The sequence below is a fragment of the Grammomys surdaster genome, unplaced genomic scaffold (genome assembly GCF_004785775.1).
Source record: "Grammomys surdaster isolate TR1022 unplaced genomic scaffold, NIH_TR_1.0 193, whole genome shotgun sequence".
Lineage (NCBI taxonomy): Eukaryota > Metazoa > Chordata > Mammalia > Rodentia > Muridae > Grammomys > Grammomys surdaster.
In genome coordinates this window covers 6,368,837-6,383,309 of record NW_021604638.1, presented here as the reverse complement: position 1 = coordinate 6,383,309, position 14,473 = coordinate 6,368,837, and the positions used below count along the sequence as shown (strand labels likewise).

The window sequence follows — 14,473 nt, the reverse complement described above, 5'->3', positions numbered from 1 at the left end:
AAATGACACATTGAAGAGAAGGGGTAGGGTGGAGGTGGGCTGAGGGACACAGCTGAGCCACTGCAGGGAAAGGAGACATTCAGACCCACCTGAGCTCAGGTAAGCGATCTGCAAACAGTAACCCTTGCCAGTTCTGTGGGTTTATCTGTGCACAGGTAGGGGTTTTCTGAACCTGGGAACTTTCTAAGGAGCCTTTTTTAAGGAAGCCTGGCAGGATGAGAGGGATTCAGGCTGTGTCAACATCGAGGCTCTTTTTCAAAGCTCAGCTTCTCTTGATGATATTGGCCTGGCCCAGAGGATATTGGGATAAAGACCATGCGGCTGCGGCTGAGGCGGCTGCTCTGCAGCTGCGGCTGCTACTGGGGGTGTGGCAGAAGGATCTGACCAATGTGACTGTTTACCATGCTTGTGGCTCCCTGTCAATGACCTTATAGGGGGCTGGGGGGGATGGCTCAGTGGGTAATGAATGCACGGTCAGTGCAAGCACGAAGACCTGAGTTCAGATCCCCAGACCCCCTGTAAACTGGATACAATACTGCATGTCTGTGATCCCAGCACTGTGACATCAAGGTGGAAGGCAGAGGCAGAAGAACTCTCTCAGGAGCTTGCCCAGACTACACAGCTTGGAACAACAGACCCTGTCTCTGATAAGGTCGGTGAGGCTGGGCACCCAAGGATGACCTCTGACCTTCACACAGTACACATGCAAGCACACACACACCCCTTAATGGGAAGCTCCCATTTTTCATTTTGCAATCACCTTGAGACCTGGAGGCCATTCTTACCATGGTGGGGGTACTGAGGCCAGACACCCAGGAAGGAAGCCCAACCAGAACCTCTAGACCCAGCAGGCCCCAAACTGAGATCAGACTCATGAACCAGAACTGGCCCTGCTTGGCATGGGATAAATGTGTAAGGCACTTTGTCCTCCATGTGCACTGCAGAAAGTGATCTTGAAGTGTCTGTACACAGGAAATGTATGGTGTTCCTTCTGCAGAAGGTAAGGAACTGGATCAGCATCTGTTGGGGACCACACACAGAATCCCCAGGACAGAAGTTCCCATGGTGAATGACACTGTCCCGGAGGCACTAGCATTAATTCTTTACAAGGAAAGGGGTGAAAAAACCCTTTACATATTGCAGGTCCCCATGATCAGTGAGGGCTGTGGTACACAAACACAGTCTATTTATGATGCCTGTATCCCATGGCTCAGTGACTAAGACAACGATGTAAAAGTGGAAAGAGAACCAGGAATATGGCTCAGTGGTAGAGCACTTGCCTAACACGCACGAGTCTCTGCGTTCAAACCCAGTCCCATACACAAAGTGTTCTGTGAAGACTCAGGCTGTAATTTTGGGGTGACCCACTTGTACACTGTTGATCTGGGAGTTGGCAATAATACCATCCGATATTTAAATAGAGAGAAAACTACTCAGTTTTCATCCAGCCAACGTCTCCCATTCATGCATTTCCTATGAAGAACAAGGGCTGGAGTGGTTTTCAAACCGGTGTTTCCCATACCAGGAGACTCTTGCTCACGTGTGTGCACAGCGTAGGCTGTCCCCACAGGTCACCTCCAGGTTCCAGCTAGCACCAGACCACATCCTCTCTCCCCAGGAGGGACAAAGACATCAGGGGTGTCTGTTGAGTTGGGCCCCAGCTCCTTCTGCCCCCACAGTCTCCTTCCTGTGGCTAAGACCCAAGGGCATGCCCATGTCTCCAGGGTCTGCGGTGGGCTTGGTGGTGAGCTGGCCTGTTGACCCCCAAACCACAGTTCATCTGCAGCATCAACATGGCTCCCAGGAAGAGTGAGAGTAACTGGTAACAGTGACTTCTGAGTCCCCTTGGCTTCACTCTCAATGGCCTACTATGCACGGAGCCCACAGCCACCCCGTGCTCGCACTAAGGAAGTGGTGGAGGTGACCTACACTCTTGTCCTACTTTGCATTCTTAGATGCATCTCGAACAACCCATCTCAGGGAAAGGAGCTCAGCTAGGTTCCATCTCCATCTGCAGGGGATTTGCCTTCAACAAAGCTGGCTGTGTCCTGAATGTTTCGTGTTATCAACAGGCAAATCTGGGAAGTCACTTAATTTATAAACTAGACCACCGACAGAAAAAGGATCATTATAGGAAAAACTATGCAGACCAATTTCTTTCCTGAATTTTCCATTTACTATTTTGGCTGAACAGGAATACCTGAAACTGAAGGATGAGAACCCACAGCTAAGGGAGACGACCGTAAACCTCTGACTGTCCTGGAAATGACACATGAGCTTGCCTCTCTCCTTCCAACTCCTGCCTCCCTAGTATCTGTTTCTCAAAGGCAGCTAGAGCCATCTTCTCAAAAAAAAAAAAATGCCTAGATCACTGCTGCAGACAATCCACCCCTGCTGCTCTGACCTCAAGGCCACCATCCTCTGTTGTTTCCACTCCCCAAACTGCTCTTCTTTCCGCCCTTCCTGGGGCTGTGCCCACCCCACCCCATGGCCGCCCTCCAGTTCTTAACCTGTGTGACTTCCCCCATGTGTTATGATTTACTCCCTTAGGCACTGGCATCTGCACTTATAGCTAGCCTTATAACACAGGGATGAATCACATAGCAAAACTGCTCCACGTGCAAGGCTTTGTGACCCGGCCCCCACCTACCCACTCAAAGCTCAGAGCAGTGCCTGGCTCAGGAGGCAGCCAGCAAAAACTTGAGAGTCTGGGCATGAGCGGTGGGAGAGATCAGGGGTCAAGGACAGAGGGGAAGGAAGGGAGAGGACAGAGGGAGCTGGAGAGGATGGAAAAGGGACAGGGAGAGACTCGTTACTGGACCAGCTGCCTGCACAGCCTGGAATGTCCCATACAATATAAAGCTTCAGGAAGGGAGATGAATTCCAGAAGAGTTTACAGTCAAGAAAGTACAGGTCATTGCTTACAGACCACATGTCAAGGATGGATGAGGGTGACCTGCTTTACCTGGAATGTCACATTTCCCATTTCAAGGGAACTATTTTTTATTATTAATCATTCCATTAGTTTACTCAAGGAAATTTTTTAATAGCACCTTTAACCATCAGACTGGGAAGCAAATTAACTCTCAGACCAAGGAAGAAAAGGCCCAGAAAGGCAAGAGCATGCAGGAATGCCGTCCAGAAGAGAGGCACGTGGTGGGGCACTTGGTCATGGGCCAAGCTTGGAAGTGCTAGGCTGTGGAGTTCCTTGGACCCAAGGGAGAAGCAGAGCAAACTTCTGAGGCCAATGCTTGCTTCTACGCAGAGACCAGGCCTCATGTCCACTGTAACCTTGATCACACACTGCTGGTATGTGGCCCATGTTCTGGGCAGACAGTTCTGGCCTCAGGGGGAGGGAACCCTTTAAATGACAACAAGAAGAAAAGAAGCCACACCCAGTCACCCTCAGGCAGACATAAGCATGTCTTGAGTCCACCTGTCTACAGTAAACCCAAAACAACAGAATTCAGAACCCTGCACCACAGAGGGATGTGTGGGACTGTTCCCTGGGTACAGGACCAGGCCTCTCAGGAGGACCCAGAGCCTTGTCAATCAAGAGCCAAACTGTGCCCACATCTCACCTCAGAGTACACTGAACAGAAACCTTGGGAACAGGGCGAGCCAAGCACCAAACATAAACTGGCCAGTGACACCTTGCTGCCTTGGGGACAGATGGCTCAGGCCCGGGTGTGAGGAGGGGAAGCATAAGTGGAGACACCTGAACACAGCATTTGAAGGACCAGTGCTGAGCGTCAGGCCAGACCTGTTATGGGCCACACCTCCAGGACTGTGGGGTGGTGGAGGACCAGAGACCACAGAAATGACTTCCCTCAGAGTCTCTAACACATCCTGCTGTCTAGGAAGCGCCAGGGCACCTCCTGGCCTTACAGATTTTTAATGTCAACCAGGACAGTCAAAGTTCTGAGATGTCCTGAAAGAACCTAACCTTTTCACCTTTTAAAACCTCAGACTGTTCCCAGAAGATTCTCACCAATTTTGAGGTGGAGTTGGGGTGAAGGGGGGACGAACACTGGGGAGAAGGTACAGAAGAAAAGAATCCTGCAGTGGAAGCCATCAAATCCCTGGATGTCTGGGGGTTGAATCATGTTGGGGGATGGGGGGCTTACCCCAACATACCTGTGAACCTTCCTGTGTCTAGAAAACTACCTCTGGAGGCCTCGCTGGGTCCCCAAGCCCAGCTGCTTCCTCTGCTACAGGAGCCATCCCATCTAAAGATCTGTGGATGTAGCAGACACAGGTGACCCCCTCTGACCTACCAAGGTATATACCTGCAGTTCCATAACTGAAGTGACCAGCATTCATCTTTAATGCAAGATGTCAGTCAAGCTGGGAGTGGGAGGGGTCAGAACATCTCTGCTCCCAGAGACCAAACCAACACCTCCCAGAGGCTGCTGGGAAGCACCTGCTCTGTTCAGACACTAATCCCCTTGCCTCCGATGGGGTCAGTCCCCCACCTCCACATGGAATGGAGTAAGGCTGGTTACACCTGGGTTTCTGGAAGCTGCAACCAGAGCTAGAGCTGAGGGCAGGAGAAACGGGCCACTTGGTGTTTCCTTTTCAATTCTGAACCCTTCATCCCAGACTCCTTGTCCTCTGGAGCTTCCAAGGGAAGAGAAGTCTCCTCTACCTGTCCCTCTACCTGTCTCAATGCCTTCCAGGCACCCCTTCCTCTGAGAGCCCAACAACCTCTGTCACAGCTGCTATGACGGCTATGCCTCTGGCTGGGCTAGGTGCCCACAAGCAGGGTGGGGAGACCCCTCCACACAAAGCCTTTTCCATCCTCTTCCGGGCCCTGTCTCCCTATCAGCTGAGCTCAACACAGCGGAAGCCTGTTGCTTCCCTCTATCAATGGTCTCTATGTCCTGGAAGCTCGTGGCAGAGCTGCCCACAGCCCCCATTCACGCTCCTGAGAGAGTCCCTTTCAAGGGTTTTGTTCTCCCCTCAGTCTCCACCCCCCCCCCCCCCCCCCCCCGTACATAGAAGAGGGCCATAAAGTGGGATTTTCCTCTATGGGAAAGACAGGCGGCTCCCTCTCCCTTCCTTTCTGCTTTCCTGCTGTCCATCTAAATGTGGCCACGGAAGGAGAATGTGGAAGTGGGGAAACAGACCCAGTTCATGACCTCAGGGGACACCCCTGTGGCCAGATCTCCCTTCACTGGCCTTTCCTACTGAGTGGCAGGAGGGGACACCTATGACGGCCAGCACTTACCCCCACGCTCCTGCAGGGAGACGGTGCATGTGTGACACTAAAGGATACCTTATTCTTAGCCTTCAAGTTAAAATGGAGACACTGGTACATAGCAGGTGGCAGGGTACACTAGGGACTTCCAGGATGGGAATACCGAGCAAGCAGAGCTTCTTACCGTCATCCAGGTAGGTCTGGTCCAGGTTCTGCTCCTGTTTGACTGTCACTCCCGTGGGCAGAGCATCCTTCTGGTCACTGACTGGGGGTCCGTTTTTGGCAGCTCTTTGGCTCGGGGCAGTCTGTTGCTGGATGACCGTGGGGTAGGAGCCTGGGCTCAGCCTCTGACCTTGGTTGATGGGAGGCGGCCCTGGCCTGGCAGAGCCGGGGGCGAAGTTTTCACAGTACATGATGTGTTGGAACTCCTGATGACCCCCACCACGAAGCTGCTGGTTGGTGGGTGAGTAGTGGATCACAGGTGAGGCCTGCTGGCTGCCCGAGGATGTGTGTGGCAGGGTGGAGCCTTGCCCCTGCCCCTGAGAACCAGCATGCACCAACACAGAGCGGTGGGCATCAGCCAGACCCAAGGGTGCTGCCAGGAGGGATGGCTGTTGGTAACCCAGCAGGCCCGGGCTCAGGCTCTTGCTCCTCTGGTAGAGGGCGGCTGCAGGGCTCTGCTGCTGGTATCGAGCATCGGGGGATGAGAGCCCCGAGCGGAACTGTTGGCAGGGGGCCATGGTAGCCACAAGACAGGAGGGGGACTCGGCCAGCATTGGGTGCTGTGGGTAATAGGGCTGGCTCCCCAGGCCTCCATGGGCGGGGCTGCAGATCAAAGACGGTTCGTATTCATCGCTGGGCTCTGTCTTGATGGCAGGGACTGTGGGAGAGAAAAGCACCGGGCTGAGGTGAGCATGGCCACCTGTGAGTATGTGCTGGGGGAAAGCAAAGTGAGTCTGGCTTTGGGAAGCCTCTTGGGTGGTCTGTTATCCTTGGGCTAACAAGATCTCCCTGGGATTGTTTTCAGGTGAACCTTGACCTTGGAATGCCCTTGAACTGCAAGCTTTCCCAGCTGTGGACAGGTGGAGGTGAGGCTAGACTCTACTTGAATCTGTACAGCCAGGGTAGAAACTGAGAAGAGAAAGCTCATGGGAACCCCCACCTCCTCTGGACCCCATTGTCTCCCTGCTGCATTCCCTCCCACTGGACAATCTGACAGGATCTGGGGTCACTTGGAGACAAATCTCTAGGCATGTCTGGGAAGGACTTTCCATTTGGGGTGAATGTGAAGACCCCCAAACCCCTGAAAAAAGGCAGCAACATCCCACGGGCTGGGTCCTGGACTGAAGGGAAAAGAGAAAATGTGTTCTACAGAAGCATTTGTCTCTCTGCTTCCTGACTGACGTGACGTGACGTGACGTGACCAGCCATCTCACACTCCTGGGCCTTTCCCACCATGAAAGGAGAGTCAGAGTGAACCTTTCACCTGTCCCTTAAGTTGCTTTTGTCAGGTGCCGGTCATACCAATGACAAAAGCGGCTGCTAACCTGCCCTAAATCCATGTCTAAGCATCGCAGGGTCTGAGAGGGAGGGACAACTACATAAACAAGTGACAGGCTTGTCCCCAAGTATGAATGGGGCCACCTCCTGAGGGTCAGAGTCGGAAGAATCAAACAGAAGCATAATTCTGACTCAAGGTCCTCAAGATCACTTCTGAAAATGCCTTTCAAGGACCAGCATCTCTGTTCTGGACTGCTAGGGACCTGAGGGTTGGGCCTTGCTGGGGTCCTGTTCCACCAGCCAAGCATTGAGGCTCAGCTCAGGGAGGCCTCGCTACTGCAGGTGAGGGGAGAACACACCAGAAAGCAGCCTCCTTGCTAAAGGGATTGCTACACATGCAGGCTTGTGCAAGGCTCTCCTAAGGCCTGGGAACCCCACTTGTGTTCCCGACAGGAAGTCACTCACATCCGCCCTCAATGGCATCTTCACAGGAATCGCTCAAGCCTGCTATATCACCAAGGCCAGACATGTGGCCCAGTGGGAGGACAGCGATGCACTGAAGATTTCAGAGCTGGGATTACAGGATTATAGGCCAGCAAGTCTTCCCTAACCTGTTGGGTGGCAGCAGGGGTTGGGGGGGGGACAGGCTTTCCCAAGGGTTTTGTCCTGGGTCCACTATAGTCACCAAAACCATGAGTCATCTTAGAGTTTTCTCTGGAAGCACTCTGTGAAGTTAGCTCCACTTTCTCTGGCCTACAGAAGTTCACGAATAAGACCCAGTCTGGCTGTGCCCCCAAATAACTTCTCTCCACCCATGAGGGGCCAGTCAAGGACCCTGAGTTCCAGAGCATGTCTACCTTACCCTGAACGTCACCAAACCCATGACCAAGAGGAGCAGCAAGAGCCATCTGCTTAGCTGTCAGTAAATGCCCCTTACCCACCACCCAGGAAAACGTGGATGGCAGCTGCCGTCAAAGAAGTGTCGTCACACAAGAGAAAACAGGCTTGGAGGGAGGGAGTCCCTCTGCCCAGGTACCTCAGCTGGGAGCAGAGCGTGGGCGCAGGATGTCGGGGTGAGCGTCTCACCTGGGTGGTAGGTAAAGTGCTGTGGCTGACTCCGTTTCCTCTTTCCGTTGATGACGTAGAAGTTGACTTTCACAGGCACACGGATGTGCTTGTTCCGATACTCAGGGATCTCAACAAAAAGCATGTTCTAGAAGGAAGCAGTTGTCATGAACCTGACCACATGTAGCGTTGCCTGGATTCCCACCCAGATCCCAAGCATGGACCTGCCCACCCTACGGCGGGCAGCAGGCTGGCTTCGTGCTCCACACTTATGGAGATATTTGACTGAAGGGAATTTAACGTTTCATCCCAGCAAGGGAAGTTGATCTAACAAAGTGTGTGGCGATGTCACCGTCACACACCAAAGGGCCTGGGCGGCTCTGTGGGTGCTCAGCTTACTAAGTTCAGTCTGTACGTGCTGAGAAATTCTGAGTTCAGTGTCTGAAGGAGGGAGTGAGAGATGGGGATGAGGGAGAAGGGAGGGGTAGGAACGGGTGGGGGGAGAAAAAAGGGAAGGAGAGAGGAATGGAGGGAGAACAGGGGACAGAGACCTCATTGGGGACACTTAGCTCTCAGGTGGCTTACAGGCTGGCTCTTGTCTTTATCCACTGTGGCTTCCATCTCCCAAATCTGCTGCCCATCTGGAGAAGAGAAAAACAGCAGCCTTTGAAGGAACAGTAGAAGCCAAGGATGAATTCCACCAACCCATGTTCTTTATCATGTCACTTTAGCAATGCACGGAAGTGTGCCAGGGTGTGCATGTGTGTGTGTGCAGGGGTGTGTGTTTATGTGTATATATATGTGTGTGTATATGTGTGTATATATGTGTGTGTGCATGTGTACATGTGTGTATATGCGTGTATATGTGTGTATATATACATATATATATGTGTGTGTGTGTGTGAGCACATGTGTGTGTGTACGTGGGTGGGGAGAGAGAAAGGGAGAGGGAGGAAAAGGAGAGAAAGTGTGTATGTGTAAGAGAGTTGGGGTGTGTGTATATGTGTATATGTGTGTTTATGTGTATGTATGTATAGGTGCATGTGCTTGTGTGTATATGTGTGTATGTATGTATATATGTGTGAATGTGACAGAAAGAATGTGTGTGAGAGAGAGTTATGTGTGTATAAGAGAGAGCTGCGTCTGCATGTTCCAAAGCTCTTTTGTTAGAGAGACTCATGTTCCAGGAGAGGACTTAGCATTAGAAGAGTAAGAAGTCAGGGCAACCACAGACTCCACCATCATAATCTAGTCCAATCCAAATGCCTGTTTCTCTTCCTTAAATAAAGACACTGTTCTCTGTGGCCCCTGACTCCACTGGTCTTTGTGGTACCTTTCCTCTCTTTCCAAAAGGCCCTCAGTTCCAAGGCTGTCTCAGGAGCTGCATTGTGGTCCCAGCTTCCCTGGTGTTCCCATCATCTCAGAACACAGTGGTTTAGCCATCCCTCTCTTGTCAGGACCTAACAGGTGGCCTGAGGATGCCTGACTCATGGGTCACCAGGAGGTGAGAAAACCCCCGAGCCCACCCACACCTTCACTGGGCTCCCATGAGAGTCTTGAGAGCAGGTGACATGGCTCTGCTTAGCGGTGGCTTCTTCTCAGGGGCAGAGGGCTGTTGATTTCCTGAGTCTGAGGCCAGCAAACAGGGCCAAACAAAACTCTTTATTTTCAAATTATAGATTTCTCTCCTGACCACCTACACTGACCGCTAGGCCGTTTTCACTCAAACAAAACATTTCCGTGAGAGCTTCCAGGGTGTTTGTGGAGCGTGAATGCTGAAGGATATTAAATGGTTTTATGAGAAAGGGAACATTCTCGAAGCTAGTAAATGCTCGGAAAGTGCTGAGTCAACGTCCAGCGGGTTCCTCGACGAGGTAGAGACTTCACCCTGCTCGCTACAGTGAGCTGTGACACAGAACACACCCAGACATCTGGCCTCGGAACCCCCTCTTTCTGGAGCAAAGCTATTACTGTCCCCTGTGATTGCTTAGGTCCTCCGGCTCTGAGGATTGGCCAGACAATGTGGGCTGTGAGCAGCATTTGAACTCAGTGTAATTGCTTCAGAACAGGTGGACTGGGGGTCCTCACAGCGAGGGATGAGCCAGAGTACTTGGTAACAGCCAAGGCTCTACTCTTGGCCTTCAGTGAGATACAATTCTGAACTTGAACTTGAGCATCTAAAAGGTCAAGTATGGCCACATTTGTGCCTGAAGGCCAGTGCTGTAGCGAGTGACTACAGGAAGCTCTCTGGGGCTTACAAGTGCCAGCCTGGCTCTAGGCTCAGTGAGAGACCCCAGCTCAACAGTATAAGGTGGCATGTCCTCTGTCTGCTCTCAGGCACACACAGACGTACACACCCACGCATACACCATGCCCCCAAAGTAGGGTGGAGAAGGATAGAAGAGAACACCCAACGTCAACCTCTGACCTCCACATGCACACATACGGATACATGTGATCACAAACACATCACAACACCACACACACACACACACACACACACACACAAAGATAACAGGGAGAGTCATTCTTCCTGGTCTTAGATCCCTGTGGAAGGGACCAAGTGACAATCTTGGCTGTCTAGCAACCACATGGTAAAAATGGGATATACAAGCATCTCCTAGGCTGTGATGGCAGCTGAGGGACCAGGAGGAGCCACTCCAGAGGCAGGAGAAACAACGGCCACACAGACATTAAAAGCACCTGGCCAATGCCATCAAAACCCAGCTCTGCAATGTGCAAAGGCCCAGACAGAACTAGTCAGGGTAATCCTCCTCATGTGAGACAGGTCCAAGGTCACTGACAGAGACGCAGGCGACACAGCCAGGCTCCGTGGTTCCAACCTCGCTCACTAACTGCATCGTGACTGCTGAGCCAGAAGCCCACCCCCCAGGAAGCTGTAAGGCTTTCCATCCTCCCAGCCTCTCAGTGCCTGAGGTTAACTCCACACGAGGCTCACTGCTTTGAAAAGCACTTTGGGGGGCTGAGACAGGGGCCAGCCTTGGCTACAGAGTAACTCTCAAGAAATAGACAAAAAAGACAGAGATGGGAGAAAGGAGGGGGTACAGTTGGGTGGGTTTCCAAAGCTCATTCTTGGGAGGATCAGACAGAAATCCTCAAAAAACTGTCAAGAAGCTGAAGTAAGACTGCAGACCTCCAACCCATCTTCCATCCTTGATTTGCAGCAGAGGAAATACTGACGTGCAGAACGGCAGTGTCCGTGAACGGGTATCACCGTGGGTTATGACAGATATGATCTTTGGGTGTATGAATCCAGGAGAGAAGGGTGTGGCCGCCCACTGAGACACTGCCAACAGGAGCTTGAATACAGACTACAAACCAGTCGTCTCAGCACCAAAGGCTCAAAGGAGGTTTGTGTAACGATACAAGAGACAGTCAGCGCAACCAGGTAACAACGGAGTGGCTTCCAGCAGACCAGCAGAGGAAGGTCGCCACTCTGAGAGGCTGAGAAAGGACATCTCTAGGCAGGACCTTGCAGTCACTCCCACTGTAATGGTAGATTCATTGGCTACTCTCAAACCCTTCTTGCCTCTTGCACCCCTTGACACTGTCACACCCTCAAGGTCCTGTATATTCCAGCTACTGCCCTGGCTGCTCAAGGTACCTACCATTCTTAACTAACTCTCAATACCTGCCCTGGTTCCAAAGTCTCTTGTCCCTCAGATTCCAACCTGCACCTCCATAGGCTGCCCACAAGGTACGGCTGATCTTTAGCTCACTAAGAGTCCCGGTCAGAGAGGGGAGCACTGGCTAGTGTCACAGGGCTCCCGGCAGGATTGAGACGGCTGGGCTGGGCACACCCACGTGCCATTCCACCTCCCAGAGCTTAGGTATCAGCTCCTGTTCTTAAGACTTGGGTACCCTGAGGATGCTGCTATGCTAGGCAGGACCCTCTGGAGCTGGCAGGTGAGGGCTGTGGGTAGAACGTGGGTGTCGGGGGAATGCCTGCCCACTCCAGTACACTGGAGGTCTGTGACACACCACCTAGAACGCTTTTTGGAAATGCCCTGTAACAGGGCCAACTCTCTGTCCGCTGTGACGCTCAGCCATTTTATCCCAAACTTTGCAACAAAGAAACCTGTCCTGAAATCCTTGCTTGCTCCAATTAGCTGTGTGGCTTTGGGTAAGACATTGTGTCTCTCTGTCTCCAGTTTAAAACATGAGGGTATTAGAGCATTCACATCTCCTGGTGAATGTATAGATCATTGCATAAAGGCCTGGTAGATAGATGTTCAGTCAGGGCTGTTACGTTGGAGTCCGAGGGTTATTTGAATATGGGCTCGTATCTCAACATGAGTTAACCATGAAAATGCATCCATTTTAAAGTCAGAACCTAACAGGGATTCTCTGTTTGCAATTATGAACATCTACCTGCAGGGCGTGCCTGGAATCTACAAAGAAATGGTATTGAAGTGGGGTCTCTTCCAAGAGATGGCACCTTTGCTTTGAAAAATGGGTCTTTTTAGAGGACTGGAGAGACAGCTCAGTGGTTGGAAGCACTCACTGCTCTTGCAGAGGACCCAGGTTCCATTCCCAGCACTCACAGTGCAGCTCACAACTGCCTGTGACTCCAGCTCCAGGGACCTAACACCCTCTTCTGGCCTCTGTGGGTACTGCACTCACAAGGTGAACATGCACATACATAATGAAAACAAAATAAATCGTCAATGTATAGAAACTGTTTTAATGGGTCTTTTCAAGCTGGGTGTCACAGCACACACCAGTAATCTTGGGCCTTGGGAAGGTAAGGTAGGAGGATTTGGAGGGAAGAGAGGAAAGAAAGGGAGAAAGGGGAGTGAGGAAGAGGAGGGAAAGGAGAGAAAGGGTTGCATGCTGGGAAATGCAGCCAGCAGTGACCAAAGCCAACTAAAGCCAAGGTCTCCCTTCTGCCTTTTGATCTTGAACTCCTGATTCACGCGTCTCCTCCAACATGCTCCGGTTGCAGGCGTAAACCAGCACACACAATTTACGCCGTGCTGGGGATGGAACCCATGGGTTTGCTCATGCTGGATGAGATCTCTACGGTCCTCCTGCCTTCCAGGGGTTCCGCAGACTGGAACAACACCTGGCCTCTCTCCAGAGCTCATGCTAGAGACTCAAAGGTCTTTTCTCTCCTGGAATGGGAACCTTGCCTCTGTCCCCATCCCTCCTGGTACTCATAGCCTCTTCGCTTCTGCCCCTGCTCCCCATGACTCCTGCAGCCACCCAGCCTTCTCCAACCTTCATACCACAGAGGTTGTAGCTCCTGTCATGGAAGGAAGCTGGGGAAGGAGCAGGAAATGTGGGGCAAGAGAGAAACATACAAAAGTCATGTAACTTAGGCCCCAGGGGACTCCTCAATCTCAACCCAGCATCTCCTACTCCCTAGTCCCCAGCCCCACTGCAGTCTAGGGCTCAGACATGCTGGGAACAGACCTGAGAGGAGAGGATGCAGTGTGTGGCTGCCATCTCGAGATGAAATAAAGGGATTTGGTCTTTGGAGCAGATATTTGGGGAAACTCCCTTGTCCAAAGGGAACAGGGCTTGGCGGCCAGCACGGAGAAAGCCCTTCCAACCTTAGTCAGAAGGGAAAGAAAGGAGCCAGTAGTTTTGAGCAAAGAGGCCGGGGACAGAGGAGTCTTAGCCAGGCTGCAGGAAAAGGTGGGAGGGAGGGCTCAGCTCAGCAGACAGCACAGGCTTTCAGTGCCCTCATCAGCCAATCGCATTGGAGTGCACAGAGGAAGGCAGGGAGTGATGGAGGGAGGGACAGATGAATGGATGGATGGAAGGATAGAAGGAGGGATGGAAGGAGGAGAGGGCGGTGGAGGCAGGAAGGGCTGGTTTGGGGATAGCGAGAGGAGGCAAGGATGGATGGACAGATGGATGGATGTATGCATGGATGGAAAGATGGCTGAACAGATGCATGGATAGACAGAAGCATAATGGACAAATGCACAGATGGACAGAACAGACAAATGGATGGATGCATAGACAAATGTATATATGTATGCACGCATGCATGCATGGATGGATGGATGGATGGATGGATGGATGGATGGATGGACAGACAGATAAACAAGATGGACAGGACAAGGGATAGTGCTTGGTTCTTAGAGTGACTGCCTCTCCTGCACAGGTCCAGGATACTGATACCTAGTACTGCATAAACCGGGTACTCAGGAGGTAGAAGCAACAGGAGCAGACATTTATTGTTACTTTCAGCTACGCAGTGAGTTCAAGGCCATCCCAGGCTATATGAGACCCTGTCTCAAACAAACAAACAAACAAACAGATAGACAGACAAACAAACAAAAATAAATGGATAGAAGGAAAGAGAAATGGGGAAGAGAGAAGGGAACAAAATAGAGGAAGGGTGAGAAAGAGGGAGGAAGGGAAGGGCAGACAGACACACAGACTTGTGACTCTATGTCTGCTGGCAGTTCAGAAGAGTTAGGGAGAGGATCACAGAAAGCAGCAGGCCTGAGGAAGGGGGCTGAGCCCCAACTGTCTGCCTGGAAGAGGAGGTGGTATCATCAATCTCAGGAGGAGCCAGACAGCTTTCAGGAGAAGGAAGGCAAACAGAAGCCACACTTGGGCTCTGAGCTGCCGCTAGGTTGAAGCTTGTGTGGAGGAAACCCAAGTGTCAGTTCACTTAAGGAAACCAGGCCTGAGGCAGCCCAGCCTGGTCCTGCCCTGGAGCACCAGGTA

The 14,473-nt window shown here is 51.9% G+C and overlaps 1 protein-coding gene across 3 annotated transcripts in view; it reads right to left on the bottom strand.

Annotated features, from left to right (window-relative positions):
- Positions 1 to 14,473, bottom strand: part of Nfatc2 (nuclear factor of activated T cells 2) — a 123,525-nt gene that overhangs the window by 22,173 nt on the left and 86,879 nt on the right. For all 3 annotated transcript variants that reach the window (XM_028769581.1, XM_028769580.1, XM_028769582.1), the window contains exons 7-9: positions 8,351 to 8,406; positions 7,787 to 7,913; positions 5,385 to 6,080 (exon numbers count right to left, since the gene is read on the bottom strand). In XM_028769581.1, coding sequence (XP_028625414.1) covers positions 5,385 to 6,080; positions 7,787 to 7,913; positions 8,351 to 8,406 — 879 coding nt within the window. The remainder of the gene's footprint in view (positions 1 to 5,384; positions 6,081 to 7,786; positions 7,914 to 8,350; positions 8,407 to 14,473) is intronic.